Source organism: Bicyclus anynana, chromosome 12 (assembly GCF_947172395.1).
Source record: "Bicyclus anynana chromosome 12, ilBicAnyn1.1, whole genome shotgun sequence".
NCBI lineage: Eukaryota > Metazoa > Arthropoda > Insecta > Lepidoptera > Nymphalidae > Bicyclus > Bicyclus anynana.
Window position 1 is genome coordinate 6,328,427 of NC_069094.1, and position 15,772 is coordinate 6,344,198.

Sequence of the window (15,772 nt, forward strand, 5' to 3'; positions counted from 1 at the left end):
TCGTAGATTTGTATAACCAAAAATAGTTTTAAAAAAAAAATTTACTTTTATTTCCGCCAGGGTACAATGGCTGATCCTGATTTGACTGCGGTACATCTAGTTACCTACGCCACATTATGTGGTGTCAGTCGCACGTAGCATTGTTTGCTACTGACAAGCGATGCGTATCAAACATGAGTTGCTTGCGAGTAGTCTTGTGGGAGAACGGCCTTATCCTAAACATTTCAAAGAGCTATTTGTGCTGTAACAGCCTTTCTGGGCAGGCCTCTAAGCCGTAGTCCGAGTCTCACAGGAGACGCCCTTCGAGAGTCTAGAAGATCAGAGGGCAGAACCCTCTCATCTTCTAGCCTTCAAGCCTAACGAGGTAGCTGCACACGCACAAACCACGTGGTTAAGGCGTGTGCGGGACGACGTGGACGCCATTAAAGTTTCATAAGGAACAGGGAAAAGTTACATAAATGAGGTTACTGCTGTTAGGCGAAAGTTGAAGCTTCTGAGGCAAAGTTTGAGGCTCTTGAGGCAAAGTTTGAGTCCCTTGAGGCTTGCTGTTTTGTTTGTGTCTTGTTTGCCTCTGTGACGGATCTTACCCATGCGCATGACGTCGACGAGGTGTATGATCTGGTCGCAGTGCTTGCGCGCCGCCAGCAGCCCGCGCAGGAACAGGATCTTGAAGTACGCGAACATGTCCGAGCTCTCGCCGTCCATCACGTCCACGAACTCGCTCGTCAGCTGTAGTGCACAACCATCTCTTATTTTATTTCATTATTATTACCATCAACTTAATTTACTGTTGGAGGAAAATGCTCGGAATTCCATTACTATTCTAGCCAAACTCAAGATTAGAACAAGACTCTACCAAAGGAAGTTGTTAAAGCATCAGTCACTACAATAGTACAGGCACTTAATCAGGCATTTTGATAATAATTAACAGATACTTAATTAGGCATTGTAGTGTATGGCACAATATTTAATTTATTTTTATTTCTTTCTTTTTTCCAACTATCTCAAGCGTATTCCATAGTACTTCCGACAGGAAAGAGAGAAATAATCTAGAATATCTAGAATTAGTCGTTACAAGGTGGAAGAAAAAGAGATTCAGGGGCGCAGCCCAATCAGTTGGTCTGACCTGGTCCGCACTACACTCGAGTTCACTGTCTACAATGCTCTCCATATAGATAGATTGGAGATAGAATAAGATGGCATAAGATCCTAAAGGGCAAAAATCAAAGTATGAGGTGGACATGACTCTTACACATAAGGAGTATGACTCACAGAGGACAGAGCCAGACTACACTCCTTAGAGGAGAGGGGAAATGAAACTCAGAAGTGATGCACCAGCATGATGACACCACCAACTTCCAAGTGTGGGCTGAGAATTCTTGCTGAAAATTTCTTGGGAGAGAGAATTGCTCAGTATTTCATAGCCCAAACCAGGACTGGACCAAGGTGACCCCTTCATTGTCATAATTAAATCTCTGGAGACAGTAACATATTTTAGAACAATCAAAACATTTTATTTAAAATTAAAAATTACCTTAAAAGGCGAACTTTCAAATCCCAAGTTCTTAGGTGAAATTGAGAATATGAATCCAAAATCGATGTGGATAATGTGCCCCGTGCTGTCCAATAGAATGTTCCCGTTGTGTCTGTAAATAAAAAAAATAATAAATTATCTCAGTATTAATGAAAGATTATTAGTTAACTTCGAGGGTCGTTCACCCAAATCAACTAATAACGCCGAACTTGAAATATCAATCTCTTTTGTTGCGTTGGTACAAAAGAGAGAGCGATATTTTGTTGTGTTGGAACAAAAGAGAGAGCTATATTTTCTTGCGTTGGGCAAGTTGTCTGGTTTTTTCACTCGTTTTTTTTAAAATAACGCCTGCTTGTATTCAATCTTGTGAAGTTGTACCTGTCTTTAAGCTGCAACAGGTAGCTGGTGAGCGCGTATGCGGCGGCCGACTCCACGAAGTTGTTCTGCGCGCGCAGGAAGCCCTCGCTGGTGGGCGGCCCGTGCTCCAGCTCCAGCCACGCGCGGAGCGACTTGCCCGACTGCTTCTTGATCTGGTGCAGCGACACCGAGTTCAGCACCTGGGGGAGATACTCTATCAGTATATGCTGTATAATCGACCATTCGACGCGGTGTATCGATTATTTTTAATTTGGTTTAGCAATGTGCCGATAGATGGCAGTGTAAGTATTTTGTATCGCGACATCGAGTGGTTCTTACATACTAAGGGTATAATTTGTGATGGTTTATTATTGGAGCGGCCTAGTGCTATGGTAGTTTTATTTACGGATTCCGAACAGAAGCCAATCACTATCACAGATCAGATACAAGGACAAAATATCTGTCGAGGTTGGTCAGTATGAGATTAATTAAGACAATCAATTAGGTATTTCATGTGATATCGGACACTCCCACCAGCTCCCACACGGCCTGCAGGCGGCGCATCTTCCGCGACTGCTGCAAGCGCACAGTACACACTGACCGGCTGTATGAGACCGCACTCGCGGTCGAGGCACAGGATCTCGTAGGGGCGCAGGCGCAGCGGCACTCGCTCCAGCTCCCACACGGCCTGCAGCCGACGCAGCAGCTGCGCGGCGAGCATCTCCTGGCGCAGGTCGTCGCCGACCTTCACGATGCAGCCCAGCAACCGCCAGCCCGCCAGCGCGCCGTATGGCGACGACGAGCGCATGCGCGCTAGCTTGCTCTCCCACGACTCCTGCAACCATATATTATCATTTTATTAACAAGTAAATAATATATTATGCAATTAATTAAGTTAATTGTGGATATATAGGAGGCGCGCCATGAGACATGTCGTTGAAGTATCGTAGGCCTACTGGAGTTTATTTATTTGTATGTTTATGTTTATTATGTGTGAAATCTTTACCCTTCATTGAGCCCTCAACTAAGTCTGATACAGGGCCCCTCCAATGCACACCACTGTGTACGACCGAGGCTCACGTATGTCACATTAATCAGATAAATAGTTTAGAAACCCAAAGAGAACAAACATACAACCACTCGTTACTTGGCTAAAAAGAGCCAAGACCAAAATGGCGCGAATGTTCAAGTGTAGACCTTATGCCACATTTAAAATTGGTGAGATTCACATCAGATGAGATTTTGACCACAATCTCGTAAGCCTATTTCGTGTAAAAAAGTGGACGTTTTCTAATGTGCAAATTTACTCTTAATGTGAACAATCTTTTGCTCTTGAATTAATTAATTCATTGTTTCCATGCAAATTAGTGAAAATTATACTACCGCGGCGAAAACAATAGTTTGCGGCCTTGTTTAGCTAAAAATACCTCATTCTTTAAAATCACTTCACATTATTACTCATCTATAATTGGAGGTTACTATTTCAAATCTGACTAGAAATGTGCCTATTATAATAATATGCGCAAGTTATCTTTTACTTGATATTATAAAATCGCGAATTGAAAGCTCTAGGGGAAACCGGTATCGATATGCTGCACATGATTTGCGACTAAAAAGGTAAATGGCCAAATGATTGGGCTATGTCAGTCGTAGTTCCTCTGCACAAAAAAGGCTCGACACGGAAATGTGATCACTATCGTACTTTGTCACTAATCTCCCATGCCAGCAAAGTACTATTGTATATTATTAACAACCGCATTCGTCATTACCTAGATTGGCAAATTCCTCAGGAACAAGCTGGTTTCGTTAAAGGCAAAGGCGCCCGAGAACAAATTTTAAATGTGCGACAGCTAATCGAGAAAGCATACGAATTCAATACGCCAATGATTATGTGCTTTGTTGATTATAGCAAAGCTTTCGATTGCGTTAACTGGAGTTGTTTGTGGGGAGTGCTTGCAGACCTGGGAGTGCCACAACATCTAGTAACACTGCTCATAAACCTGTACAGCAGTAGCACAGGAATTGTAAGAATAGATGAGGTTACATCCAACACTTTCAAGTTCTGCAAAGGCGTTAGGCAGGGTTGTGTGCTTTCTCCTATTCTGTTCAATATATATGGAGAGTATATAATGAGACGAACTCTCGAAGACTGGGATGGTGGCATCAGCATTGGTGGAGCAAAGTTAACCAATTTACGCTACGCTGATGACACAACTCTCTTAGCAGCATCGGAGGGAGAGATGACATCTTTATTGAACAGAATGGCACGTGTGAGCGAAGAAATGGGTCTCTCCATAAACAAATCCAAAACAAAATTAATGGTTGTTGATCGTGCCAATAAATTACAACTCACTGGCTCTTTGAATCTTGAAATAGTTCAAAATTTCATATATCTGGGTTCCAATATAACAAACACAGGATCATGTGAGATGGAAATTCGCAGGAGAATTGGGATGGCCAAAAGTGCCATGTCTCAACTGCATAAAATTTGGAAAGACAGGAACATCTCCTTAAACACAAAAATGCGTCTTGTCCGGACTCTAATCTTTCCAATGTTCACATATGCAGCTGAGACATGGACTATCAAATCAGCTGATCGGCATCGCATAGATGCCTTTGAGATGTGGTGCTGGCGAAGAATGCTCCGTATTCCGTGGACAGCGCATAGGACCAATGCAACGCGGTGTTGAAACAACTCAACATCTCGAAAAGACTTTCCACCACCTGTCTTCAGAGGATCCTTGAGTACTTCGGTCACATTGCCAGGAGAGAAGGAGATAACCTAGAGAAACTTGTTATCACTGGCAAAGTGGAAGGAAAGAGACCTCGGGGACGTAGCCCGATGCGTTGGTCAGATCAAATCCGCACCACTCTCAATACAAAAGTACACGATGCTCTACAAGTCGCGAAAAGCCGAGCCGCATGGCGTGACATCGTGCGGAAAAAGTTATGAATGTGTGATAGGGGTCACGACCCTCAGTAATGAGGAACACGACGCGGAGAGAGATAAAATAGCGAAGTTTGTGGTATTGTAGGGGGCAATCTCTGGATCTACTGAAACAATGTTGAAAATTCTTTTACCACTAGAAAGCCACGTTAGTTGTGAGTGTGTCATAAGCTCTATTTTTATCCCCGTATTATAAAAACATGTTATAGAATGCCAAACAAGTGAGTAGAGTTAAAAGGAATTAACACCAAGTGAAACACAAACATTACAAATTGTATGAAGTAGTCCTATGAGTCATACGCTTATAATTGAAAATTATCGAAAAATATAGCCACAATAACCGAGGGTAAAGTCCACTAAAGGCGAATGCACAGTTATCCGAACCGAACGCAAATTTTAGAATTTAGTATGTAAACTGTGAACACGGATTCGTACAATTCGACTGAGAAATGTGTGAGATTTCATGAGATTTCATGTATAGAACTAGCGGACGCCTGTGACTTCGTCCGAGTGAAATTCAGTTTTTCACAAATCCTGCGGGAACCATATATTTTTCCGCGATGAAAAGTAGCCTATGTTATTTATATTCCAAATTTCAGCCAAATCGCTACAGTAGACGCAGCGCAAAGGAACAGATACACACACAACACAAACTTTCGCCTTTATGATACTAATGTGATGTGATTCTAAAATTAATTTTGTTTGACTCGTTCGGCTCGTACAAGTGTGCGATAACCTTAAAGCTACCGATAATACAAGACGGGGGCTACCCCGCCCTGCAGTAATGGGCGACGCGTGACTAACACCGGCCAGACCGTGTTTCCCCTGTTTACACTGATATCGATTGGAATTGTATATAATTGGCCTGTCTGTTTATGTTACGAACACAATTCCTCTTTTGTCTTTTCTATAACCGATGATCTAATATGTAAACAATCACGAACTCTCAGTCAGAATTGACTGGTTTTAGCATCATCAAAGCATCAAAGCGTTTCATGTGCAAGCCAATATTTAAAATAGTGCAAACATTGGTAGAACTCTAAAAGTTCAAAGTTGAATAACGATTTTAGTGATTTAACTAACTTACGGAATATAAAAAATTCTATACGATTTCAATTTTAGTTGAAGACGCTGATGACCGTTAGTTTGTTTAGAAATGAAGTCTATTTGACGCAAAGTCTCTTTAACAAATGGAACACGGTGCTATTAATGTGCGCAAGAACAGAAAATACTTTTGCCAACTTAAAGATAAAAAACCAGTGTTGGAATTGAATCTGGAATTAGAACTAAATTATCAGTTTTACTCTTGAGCAAACAAAACCACTAAAATGATAATACTCTGGTTAACATGTTTATTTATTTATTTATTTATTTGTAACGCCAACAATGACAGCAGAAAACATTATATATAAGTGAGTTACAAAATTCTTGAACTACTTCAGCCATCTTTTACAGGCATTCACAACACTGCAGAGTCCGGTTAAAAACTTAAAATAAAAGATTAACCTACAATCTAAAATAATTTACCAAAAAATTTACAATAATTAAAAAATAATTAAAATGTCAAAATCAAGAAGGTTTACAATATTAATTAAAATGTCAAAATCAAGAAAGTTTACAATACTAATTAAAGTGTCAAAATCAAATAATTGAGTTTAAGAAAGGGATGTCATTAATTAATACATAAGCTAAAGTTAAAATTTAAAATAAATGTCACTTCAAGTTAAAAAAAAAATATATAAAAATAAACAATAATACAATTAATTAATAAAAATAACAATAATAATAATATTTACAGAAATGATGTCAATTTCCTTTTAAAACTAAACAAGGTGTCCTGAAAGATATCAATATCATGGCGGGTCAGACTGATGTATCCGTTAATAAACCGATGAGTGAGATGAGTTATATTATGATACTTATAGCCTGGTTAACATGTGCTCTGTAGCACATTTTTTTTTGTCCGTCTCTTATAAAAATGGTTGAGGTCATTTGATTCAGAATTGAATGCAGAAAGTTTTTGTAAAAATTGAAGGCCCGCTCGCAAAAATTTCAAAAGTGATAAACAATTAACTAAAAATAAAAAAAGGGGTTCGGTTTTTGACTTATAAGTTACAAAAACTATCTACATTCAATTCCGAATCCAATGACACTTCAACCATTTTTATAGGAGACGGAGAAAAAATATGTACTACAGAGCACATGTTAACCAGGCTATAAGTATCATAATATAACTCAGCTTTATGACAATCGAGTACAAAAAACTTCCCCTAGACAACAGACATAATTACGTTGATAGGTACAGTTAATTTTATGTAATGTGTTATCTACTAATTAATTACCCTTAATTAAGACAAAAATTAGGCCATCGTTTCGTGTTCCACCACATTTATAACAGGGCGAGGTTTGGCTACTGTGTCAACCGAATACTTTACCATAGTAAATATACTCAGAGGCATAATTATCCGCCCACTTTAATATAATCGCGTCATATTAAAGAGGGCGGATAATTGTGCATCTGAGTATATAATTAAGCTGAATAGTTTATCCATTTGCACACACCGATCCATCCAGTGGGATTTTAGAATTTATTTTTGTATTTAGCATATCGATCATAGCTAATTTGGTAAAATAGCTTACGTCAAGAAACAAACTTTTTAAAAATTTCGTCTTGTCCGTTTCTCCGGATTAATCTCATCAAATCTAATCTGTCGATAACTAATCGGGTTGTCGGGATAAAAACGGTTCAGACGTTACAGAGGTTAATCCGGACAAACAGACGGACGAAAATTTTAAAAAGCTCGTTTGTGTTGTGGTATCAAGTAAATAACTATAAACACTTGAGAACTTATTTTTATATCACTTCACTTCAATTTTCATTTTCCACATTCAATTTTGTTTATACATATGTATGAAAGTAAAGATAGTGTCTGTCTATCAGGCAGACTAACTTTCGACAGGAAACCTTTTCAGGGCTACTACTAAACCGCTTTGGCCTAATTTGGTATAGAGATAAATAGGACTTATTTGCAGAACATGTGTTACTTTTGATCACGGAAAAAATCCATGGTTACAGAAAAAATGTAAAAAACGTACGATATTGTGTAGAAACGGAAAGGGGTTTTTCATCCTCCTCCAAACATGTCAGCCCGTTTCCAACTTAGATAGCATCATCACATACCATCAGAAAGAAAGAAATAAAGAAAGCAGAAATATCTTTTTTTAGGCAGTGCCACAGATTACAATATTAAATTTTAAGTATATATAGCTTATAGCTAGAGCAATAAAAGAAGAACGCCCTGCAATATGTGGCATAGCCTAGAAAAAGGCCCTAACTCAGCATTTTGCTACATACTTCCTATACAGAAAAAGTATGCAGCACTGATTTCAGTTAGGACCCAGTTCATCAGGTGAGATTGTAATCAGTGGCGTGCATAGGATGCACTTCATAGATGCAAAAATGTACTGCCTACTCTGAGGACTTTGGAATTTGGGATTTTGAACATGTATTGGAGAGGGAATGTTCCATTTGTACATATAATGCATACACTGATGAAAAAGCTTGTGCACGCCACTGATTGTAGTCAAGGGCTAACTTGTAAAAAATAAAAATAAAATGTTTTTCATGTGTATGACTGTATGTATAGTGTGGGAGGTCGTACCTTGAGCGCGAGCGCGGAGGGGTCCTGCGGGTCGCGGCGGAAGGTGTTGGGCGGCGGCTCGGCGGTCGCGTCGGCCAGCCGGCGCCGCACTTCGCCCGCGCCCACCGCCACCGACTCGCGCGAGCCGCACGACGACGTCGACAGCGCCGACACGCCCGACACGGCCGACATCACCGACATTGCCGACACCTGCCGATACACAACACCATCTTATATGCTTAATGATAACCTTCAGTGAACGTGCCTATTCCTATATTCTTAAGGTAGTTTTCCAAATTACGCTTGCTGCATGCGTACGTAACTTCAATAAGCTTACTGTGGTTAGTGAAACTCTAAATAATGGGAGCTTATTTCCTGTTATTTTAAAAATACCCTTTTCAACATACTACGCTTAACCTCAACACCTTGGAAACTTACGTGAAATGTTCTTTTAATGCTACAAATATCATAATATATCCTAATCATAATGTGTGTGTGTGTGTGTGACACAGTTAATCTAGATTAAATTCCATTCTAAAAACATTTCATTAAATTCATTTTTTCATCTTGTTTACCTAAATGTACAAAAATAGTAAAGTTACATGCTACCAATTTATTTGGAGGAATCTATGACTATGTAGAGACACGTTCTAAAAGTCGACCGTCTGACGAAGATTAACATTTGGATTTGGATCTAGCTACCTATTACGCCTTTTAATTTTAATGCATTATGTATGTAGCAAAACAGTTTGAATACGAAGTGTTCTGAAACTTTACTAACCGACTTCAAAAAAAGACTTCTCAATTCGACGCGTATCTTTTATTTTAAGGTTTGTTACCTAATCATTTCCTCATTAACAGCCAGTTTCTTCATGTAAAGCTAAAGTAACAGTAAAAGTAGTAAGTTGTAAAGAAGACTTTATGTTTCAGTGAATAAGACCGTCACTTTTGATTTATGACGTTACTTTGACTGTTACTTGCGATGAAGAAACTAGCCATTAATAACCAATTTTGCAAATTCTTTTTTTGTTCGAAAGAGTATACTTCCAGATAGGTCCCATTGCGCATTTTCATGAAAATCGATTTAGTAATTTTGTGTTAAAATCAAAATAACTGAAATAAGTCTTTAAAGTCGTTTCCATTTTTGTGTTAAAGACTATTTTTAAAACCATTTTGTCAATTTAGTCATCTAACTCTCATCAGTTATAGTTGTCTATTCTTATGGATAGTCGTGTCTTTATCAATTACAAAGAATCAGCGACTGTGATAAATGACAGTAGCAGCCCCTTCATACTGGCGATACACCGAGTTCATCTTACGTTTGAATCAAATCTAACTTTATTTCAAGTAGGCTTAGTTTGGAACTTTTAGAAAGATGATTTGTAGTGACTCTGCTATCGTCTCGGCAGGCAGATTCTACTGAGAAGTGTCGCAAGAAAATATACGGCTAGCTCTTTTGAAATAAAGACCATTTACTATAGTATAAACAATCTTTCTTTTCAACATGTTTTCCCAGTGCAGACTGTTAATTATATCATCATAAAGTTAGCATATCACAGCGCTAGGGCAAATTCTATATAACTAATAGTTTACCCTGCGCCCGTCGACATAAATGGAAAAGCTCATGTGCCAGTACTTTCATGGACCTTAGAGACCAAACTCATCAGATTGTAATCATAGGAATGTGTGCATTTAAGTTCGATGTACAGCTAGCTAGGAGCGCTTAAATAAAATAATATTATTGATTTTCATAATACGAAGTAATACTATTATTACGGAAGAAAGAATAATAGTATTACAAATGAATCGACATTGTTATTGTTACTGTTACATCACTAATGTACCTACGACTGTTATGTTTCAGACCATTAAAGTACTTATTTATAATAATTAGTTGAATAAACGCGATCTGTGTTACCGATGAATTATTGGTAATACATGTTCAAAGGTAAAGAATATAATAGTAAAAATATTAAAATAAGCTTTTAGAATATTTGATACCCGTTTCATGCAGGTGCATAAAAGAGAGCTGGTGCCCTTGTCGGCGGTTGAGTCCGGCCCATTTACCGTAGAATTAAAAAACCGGCCAAGTGCGAGTCGGACTCGTACACGAAAGGTTCCGTATCATTATCTATAAAAGCGGCAAAATAAGTCATGTCTTTTTTTATGCAGTATAGGCTTGCGCTTGACTACAATTAAGCCTGATGGAAAGTTTTTATGCGGTCTAAGTTGGAGCGCACTTACCTAGAAGATGCCTATTTACTCTTGCTTTGAAGGTGTTAAAATTATAAGTGTCAAGACACACAAACGCCGGAAGGGCATTCCAAATTTTTTCTGTACGAATTTCTGCTGTATGAGAGCCCTCTTAATTATTTATTTTATTTTATTTTCTAGTATTTTTTGTTATAGCGGCAACAGGATCATCAATCTGTGATAATTTCAACTGTCTACAGTGTGTCTACCGGATAAATGGTGACAGACGGACGGACGGACAGCGAAGTCTTAGTAATATCCTGTTTTATCCTTTGGGTAAGAAACCCTAAAAAATGGCGAATGAATTAGCTTGTAATAATGCACATACCTGTGATAAGCTATCGGGAGCCGGTAGCTTGGCAGGATACTGTGTGCTTAGTTCTTCATCCTCGTGACTCCAGCAGTCCCCCGCGTCGGAGTCCTCTAGCGCGGAGTACAGGGAGAGGGCCGGCCACTCGGGGACGAGGTTCTCTTCACTCTTCGTGTGTCGTATGGGAGGGGAGTGAGGTGCGGGCGGCGCAGGCGGCAGCAGGCGGGGAGGTAGAGGCTCGTGTCCCTCCGTTTCTAGCACCTCCACGTACATTATGTACGGCGCCTGTGAACAATTAATATAGTTAGTTATATTAGGCGTAATAGCCCAGTGGATATGACTTCTGCCTCCGACTATGGAGGGTGTGGGTTCAAATCCGGGGCATACACCTTTCAGTTGTGTGCATTTTAAGAAATTAAATATCACGTGTCTCAAACGGTGAAGGGACACCGTGAGGAAACCTGCATATCAGAGAATCTTCTTAATTCTCTGTGAGTATGAAGTCTACCAATCCGCATGGAGCCAGCGTGGTGGACTAATGGTCTTACCCCTGAGGAGACTCGAACTCAGCAGTGAGCCGAATATTGGTTAATAATGATGATGATAATGATATTAGGCTGAAATCCGACAAAACTAATAGTGCGTTTAATCTGTAAATCCCGTTTCCAATAAGACCAAGCCTAGCAGTTTGTATTTAAAATAGGCTAATCATTATAAATCTGCTGAAGTTGCTAATATGATTAAATCCAATGGTATAGTGATCTAGCAACGGAGAATGCAATTTTGGTCGACACCTAGGTCGGTCGACCAAATAGATGAACCAACAACATCAAACGTGTTGTGGTCACTGGGCATTAACGACTCAAAGCAGTGGTGTTTGGAAAATCCAGATCGAGTATGATGATCATATATCTAAATAGAATGGTCATAAATCTTTAAACTTAACCAATATTTCCCTTTTCTGTCCAACTATGCGTTCCTGTTTTTTGAGTGGCTACGATAAAAGGAGCTATGGCGACTTAACTATTATTTATTATACACTTTATAGACCGATGTAAATCAAAAGTTCATCACTATAAGATATTGTAATGCTCGATTAAAATACTTATTTTAAAATAATATTTGCCATATCTTTTTAAATTTGACCAATATTCCCATTCCCCTCCAACTAGTCGACAAAGATTGTATTAGGAGTGTCTACGACACAACTGGACGGAGATCAACCCCTCGGTGATGAATCCGACCGCTCTTACCGTTGAGCTATTGTGGCTCTACATATTCGAAGAAAATTGTAATAAAAACATGTATTATGAGCATTATAATTTGTCAGAACCATAAATTGTCCTTCAAATATTAACAATAAAACATTATATAGCGGTTTACATTAGATATACGTGGGAAGTGTCGGCGTTACCGTGGCTTCAGTTAGCATACCTAAGTCCGCGACCTCTAAATATGGGTATGCGTGACTGTAACAGTTCGCTATTACAGCGATTAACTGTTTAACAACAATAATGCGTGTAGCATCAATACATAACATTAACATCATCATATTGCAAGTTTTATACAACACCGATGCTTAGCCCACTATTCATTAAAGTGAGGCGACCCAAGACCTGCGAACTCAGATTGACTTTATAATGAATAATTTATCTAACTAGAACATAATAATCTGCAAAATATGAATAATAGTGGTGCTGTTATTATTACAAAAATAATATAACAGCGATATCTTTTCGTCCGAAATTCCTCAGCGCCTGAAGACAAAAGTTTTCGAACAGTACGTGTTGCCAGTGATGACAGCACTACCTATGAACCTACATACATAGAACCTATGGTTCCGAGACTTGGTCGCTAACTATGGGCCTCATAAGGCTCAGAGTCACACAGCACGCGATGGAACGACCTATGCTCGAAGTACTCTACGTGATCGAATAAAAAATGAGGAGAATCGCAGAAGAACCAAAGCCACCAACATAGCTCAACGAGTCGCGAAGCTAGTGGCACATAGTTCGAAGAGCCGATGGACGTTGGGGTCCTGAGGTGCTCGAATGGCGACCCCGCACTAGAAATCGTAGCGTTGGTCGACCCCCCATCAGCTTGACTGACGACATCAAGTGAGTTGAAGGGATTCACTGGATTCTGCCAACTCAGGATCGTGTAATTTGGAAGTTCCTACAAAAGGCTTATGTACTGCAGTGGACATCCATCGGCTGATATGATGATGATATATAACATCTGAATCCTAAGATCATTCTGATATTATCTATTATATGACCGGGATCAAAAACTTAACCTGTTCTCCGCTTCATCTTCGCAACACCAGATTGCTACTGAGAAATCTTTGAAATAAAGAATAATCTCAATATTTCATAACCAAGACTTTTTAATCAAAGCCGCATAGACCAACCACAGAGCAAATGAGCCAGTTAAGTTGAGATATCAATAGTAGTTCTAGAAATAGATAAAATAAAATCCAGAAGTGAGTGAAAAAAAACAAATAGAAATAACAATGTAATGGAGAAATGTATAGGCAATGGTAGAAAATATTTAAGATGCTTCTTCCAAATAAAATATTTTTCGTATAATTACATTTTCTAATCCTTTCATAAATACAATTAAAAAAAAAAATTTAAATAGCCAGTCAATGCGTAATACAATAATCAGGAGAATACATAAGTCTGCCCCTCATTTGAAATTACAAATTGAAATTGACTCGACCGGAAACGGGCCCGAGATTTCGAGCATTGAAGGCGAATAATCGTATTGTTAGATGAACACTGTCGATAACAAAATGACTATGGTACAATTTTTGTTTTGAATAGTTGAAAAAACACATGGTGTCAGTTGGTACTATAACCATGGATTTTTTTCAATAACAAGGCTTAGCCTGCGACTGCGTCAAAGTTAGTGAATTAGCCTGTGTGTATAAAGAGGTAAAGTTTGTGGTATTATATGGGGTAACCGCTGTATCTACTGAAGCGATTTTGAAAATTATTTAATCACGTTGTTTGTGAGTCTATGCATTCTCACGGAAACGGGAACTACGCGGGTGAAACTCGGACGTTGCCTAGTTTCTAATAAAGCAGCATGCTCCGAGTAATGCAAGAATATGGTCAACAAAGTACAGTACATACTCGTTTACATGCCTGCATACCTGAAATATTAACCGCGACCACATCAAATTGAAACAGCAACAGTGCTGGCGGTAGGAATAAGGATAATAGTACTTTCCCGGACATTGTTAATGATTACTATAGTAAACAAGTATAATTACTAGGTATAAGTCACGACCTGTCAGATAATTTTACACAGGCTCTTTCCTTTTTGACGAACATTCGTGGCCAACTGGTACAAAAACAATATCCGGTATTACAGAATAGGCAAGACAGCTACTAGCCGGTTATAACTCCCGAATTTGTTTATTAGTAAAGATGAGTTCGATGGCTACTTCCTTAAAAATTCGTCGTCATCAACCCATATTCGGCTCACTGCTGAGCTCGAGTCTCCTCTTAGAATGAGAGGGGGTAAGGCCAATAGTCCACCACGCTGGCCCAATGCGGATTGGCAGACTTCACACATGCAGATAATTAAGATAATTCTCTGGTATGCAGGTTTCCTCACGATGTTTTCCTTCACCGATTGAGACACGTGGTATTTAATTTCTTAAAATGCACACAAGTGAAAAGTTGAAGGTGCATGCCCCAGACCGGATTCGAACCCACACCCTCCGGAATCGAAGGCAGAGGTCATATCCACTGGGCTATTACGGCCTTAAAAATTAAGTGACAAGAATCATATATTATTAATTGTTGCAAACCATTATAAGCTATGATCGCCGTGACAGCCCAGTGGATATGACCTCTGCCTCCGATTCCGGAGGGTGTGGGTTTGAATCCGGTCCGGGGCATGCACCTAAAACTTTTTAGTTATTTGCATTTTAAGAAATTAAATATCACGTGTCTCAGTGAAGGAAAAAAATTGTGAGGAAACCTGCATACCTGAGAGTTTCTTAATTATCTTCGTACCTATGTGAAGTCTGCCAATCCGCATTGGCGTGGCGAACAATTAGCCTAACCCAGAGGAGTTTGCAGTTTGGATATAAATCATTCTGAGAGGCTCAACAGTGAGCCGAATATATGGGTGGTTAATGATCTCTCATTACCTAGAACCTACGCCCTCTGAATCGAAGTCAGATCCACTGGGCTATCACGTCCTCGTTGGGATATTACTACTAAGAAAATATTAGAAATTTTTAAAGTATGTACCTTATCCTTGCTGTTCAATACAGCGGCTGCGTGCGGTGGTATCCTCAACACGTAGTGAGGCTTTTGATGAAGAGGCAGCCATACGCGAGCAGGCAGGTTCAGATCCAACGTCGCCAACTCGGCTCTGAGTCGGCCGTTCCGTCGCTCCTTGTCCGCGACGCCGGCCAGTCGCCTCCCGATGTTTGTCAACGCGGTGAGGAACTGAAATAGCGCTTAGTTAATGATTTGCGTACACGTGAATCACCAATACACTGAGTCTGTTTACATTAGTCATCGCTGCGTCGAAATGTATCAAACTATTATCGAGCCATTCTCGATACTGTTTACCAAGAAACAAATGAGGGTATAAATCTCTAGTGATTATAATATTAATGAAAATAAATTTGATTAATAAGTCATCATCATCATCGTCATGTCAGCCGATGGACGTACACTGCAGGACATAGGCCTTTTGTAGGGACT

The 15,772-nt window shown here is 39.4% G+C and overlaps 2 protein-coding genes across 3 annotated transcripts in view; one reads left to right on the plus strand and one right to left on the minus strand.

The window, feature by feature from the left end:
- The window catches only part of LOC112047762 (MKI67 FHA domain-interacting nucleolar phosphoprotein-like), a 191,494-nt gene that overhangs the window by 10,804 nt on the left and 164,918 nt on the right, over positions 1–15,772 (plus strand). The gene's annotated exons all lie outside the window — the stretch shown is intronic.
- LOC112047765 (phosphatidylinositol 4-kinase beta) overlaps positions 1–15,772 on the minus strand; it is a 61,753-nt gene that overhangs the window by 6,400 nt on the left and 39,581 nt on the right. For both annotated transcript variants that reach the window (XM_052884685.1, XM_024084998.2), the window contains exons 3-9: positions 15,311–15,511; positions 11,061–11,327; positions 8,501–8,689; positions 2,493–2,726; positions 1,913–2,091; positions 1,535–1,646; positions 588–729 (exon numbers count right to left, since the gene is read on the minus strand). In XM_052884685.1, coding sequence (XP_052740645.1) covers positions 588–729; positions 1,535–1,646; positions 1,913–2,091; positions 2,493–2,726; positions 8,501–8,689; positions 11,061–11,327; positions 15,311–15,511 — 1,324 coding nt within the window. The remainder of the gene's footprint in view (positions 1–587; positions 730–1,534; positions 1,647–1,912; positions 2,092–2,492; positions 2,727–8,500; positions 8,690–11,060; positions 11,328–15,310; positions 15,512–15,772) is intronic.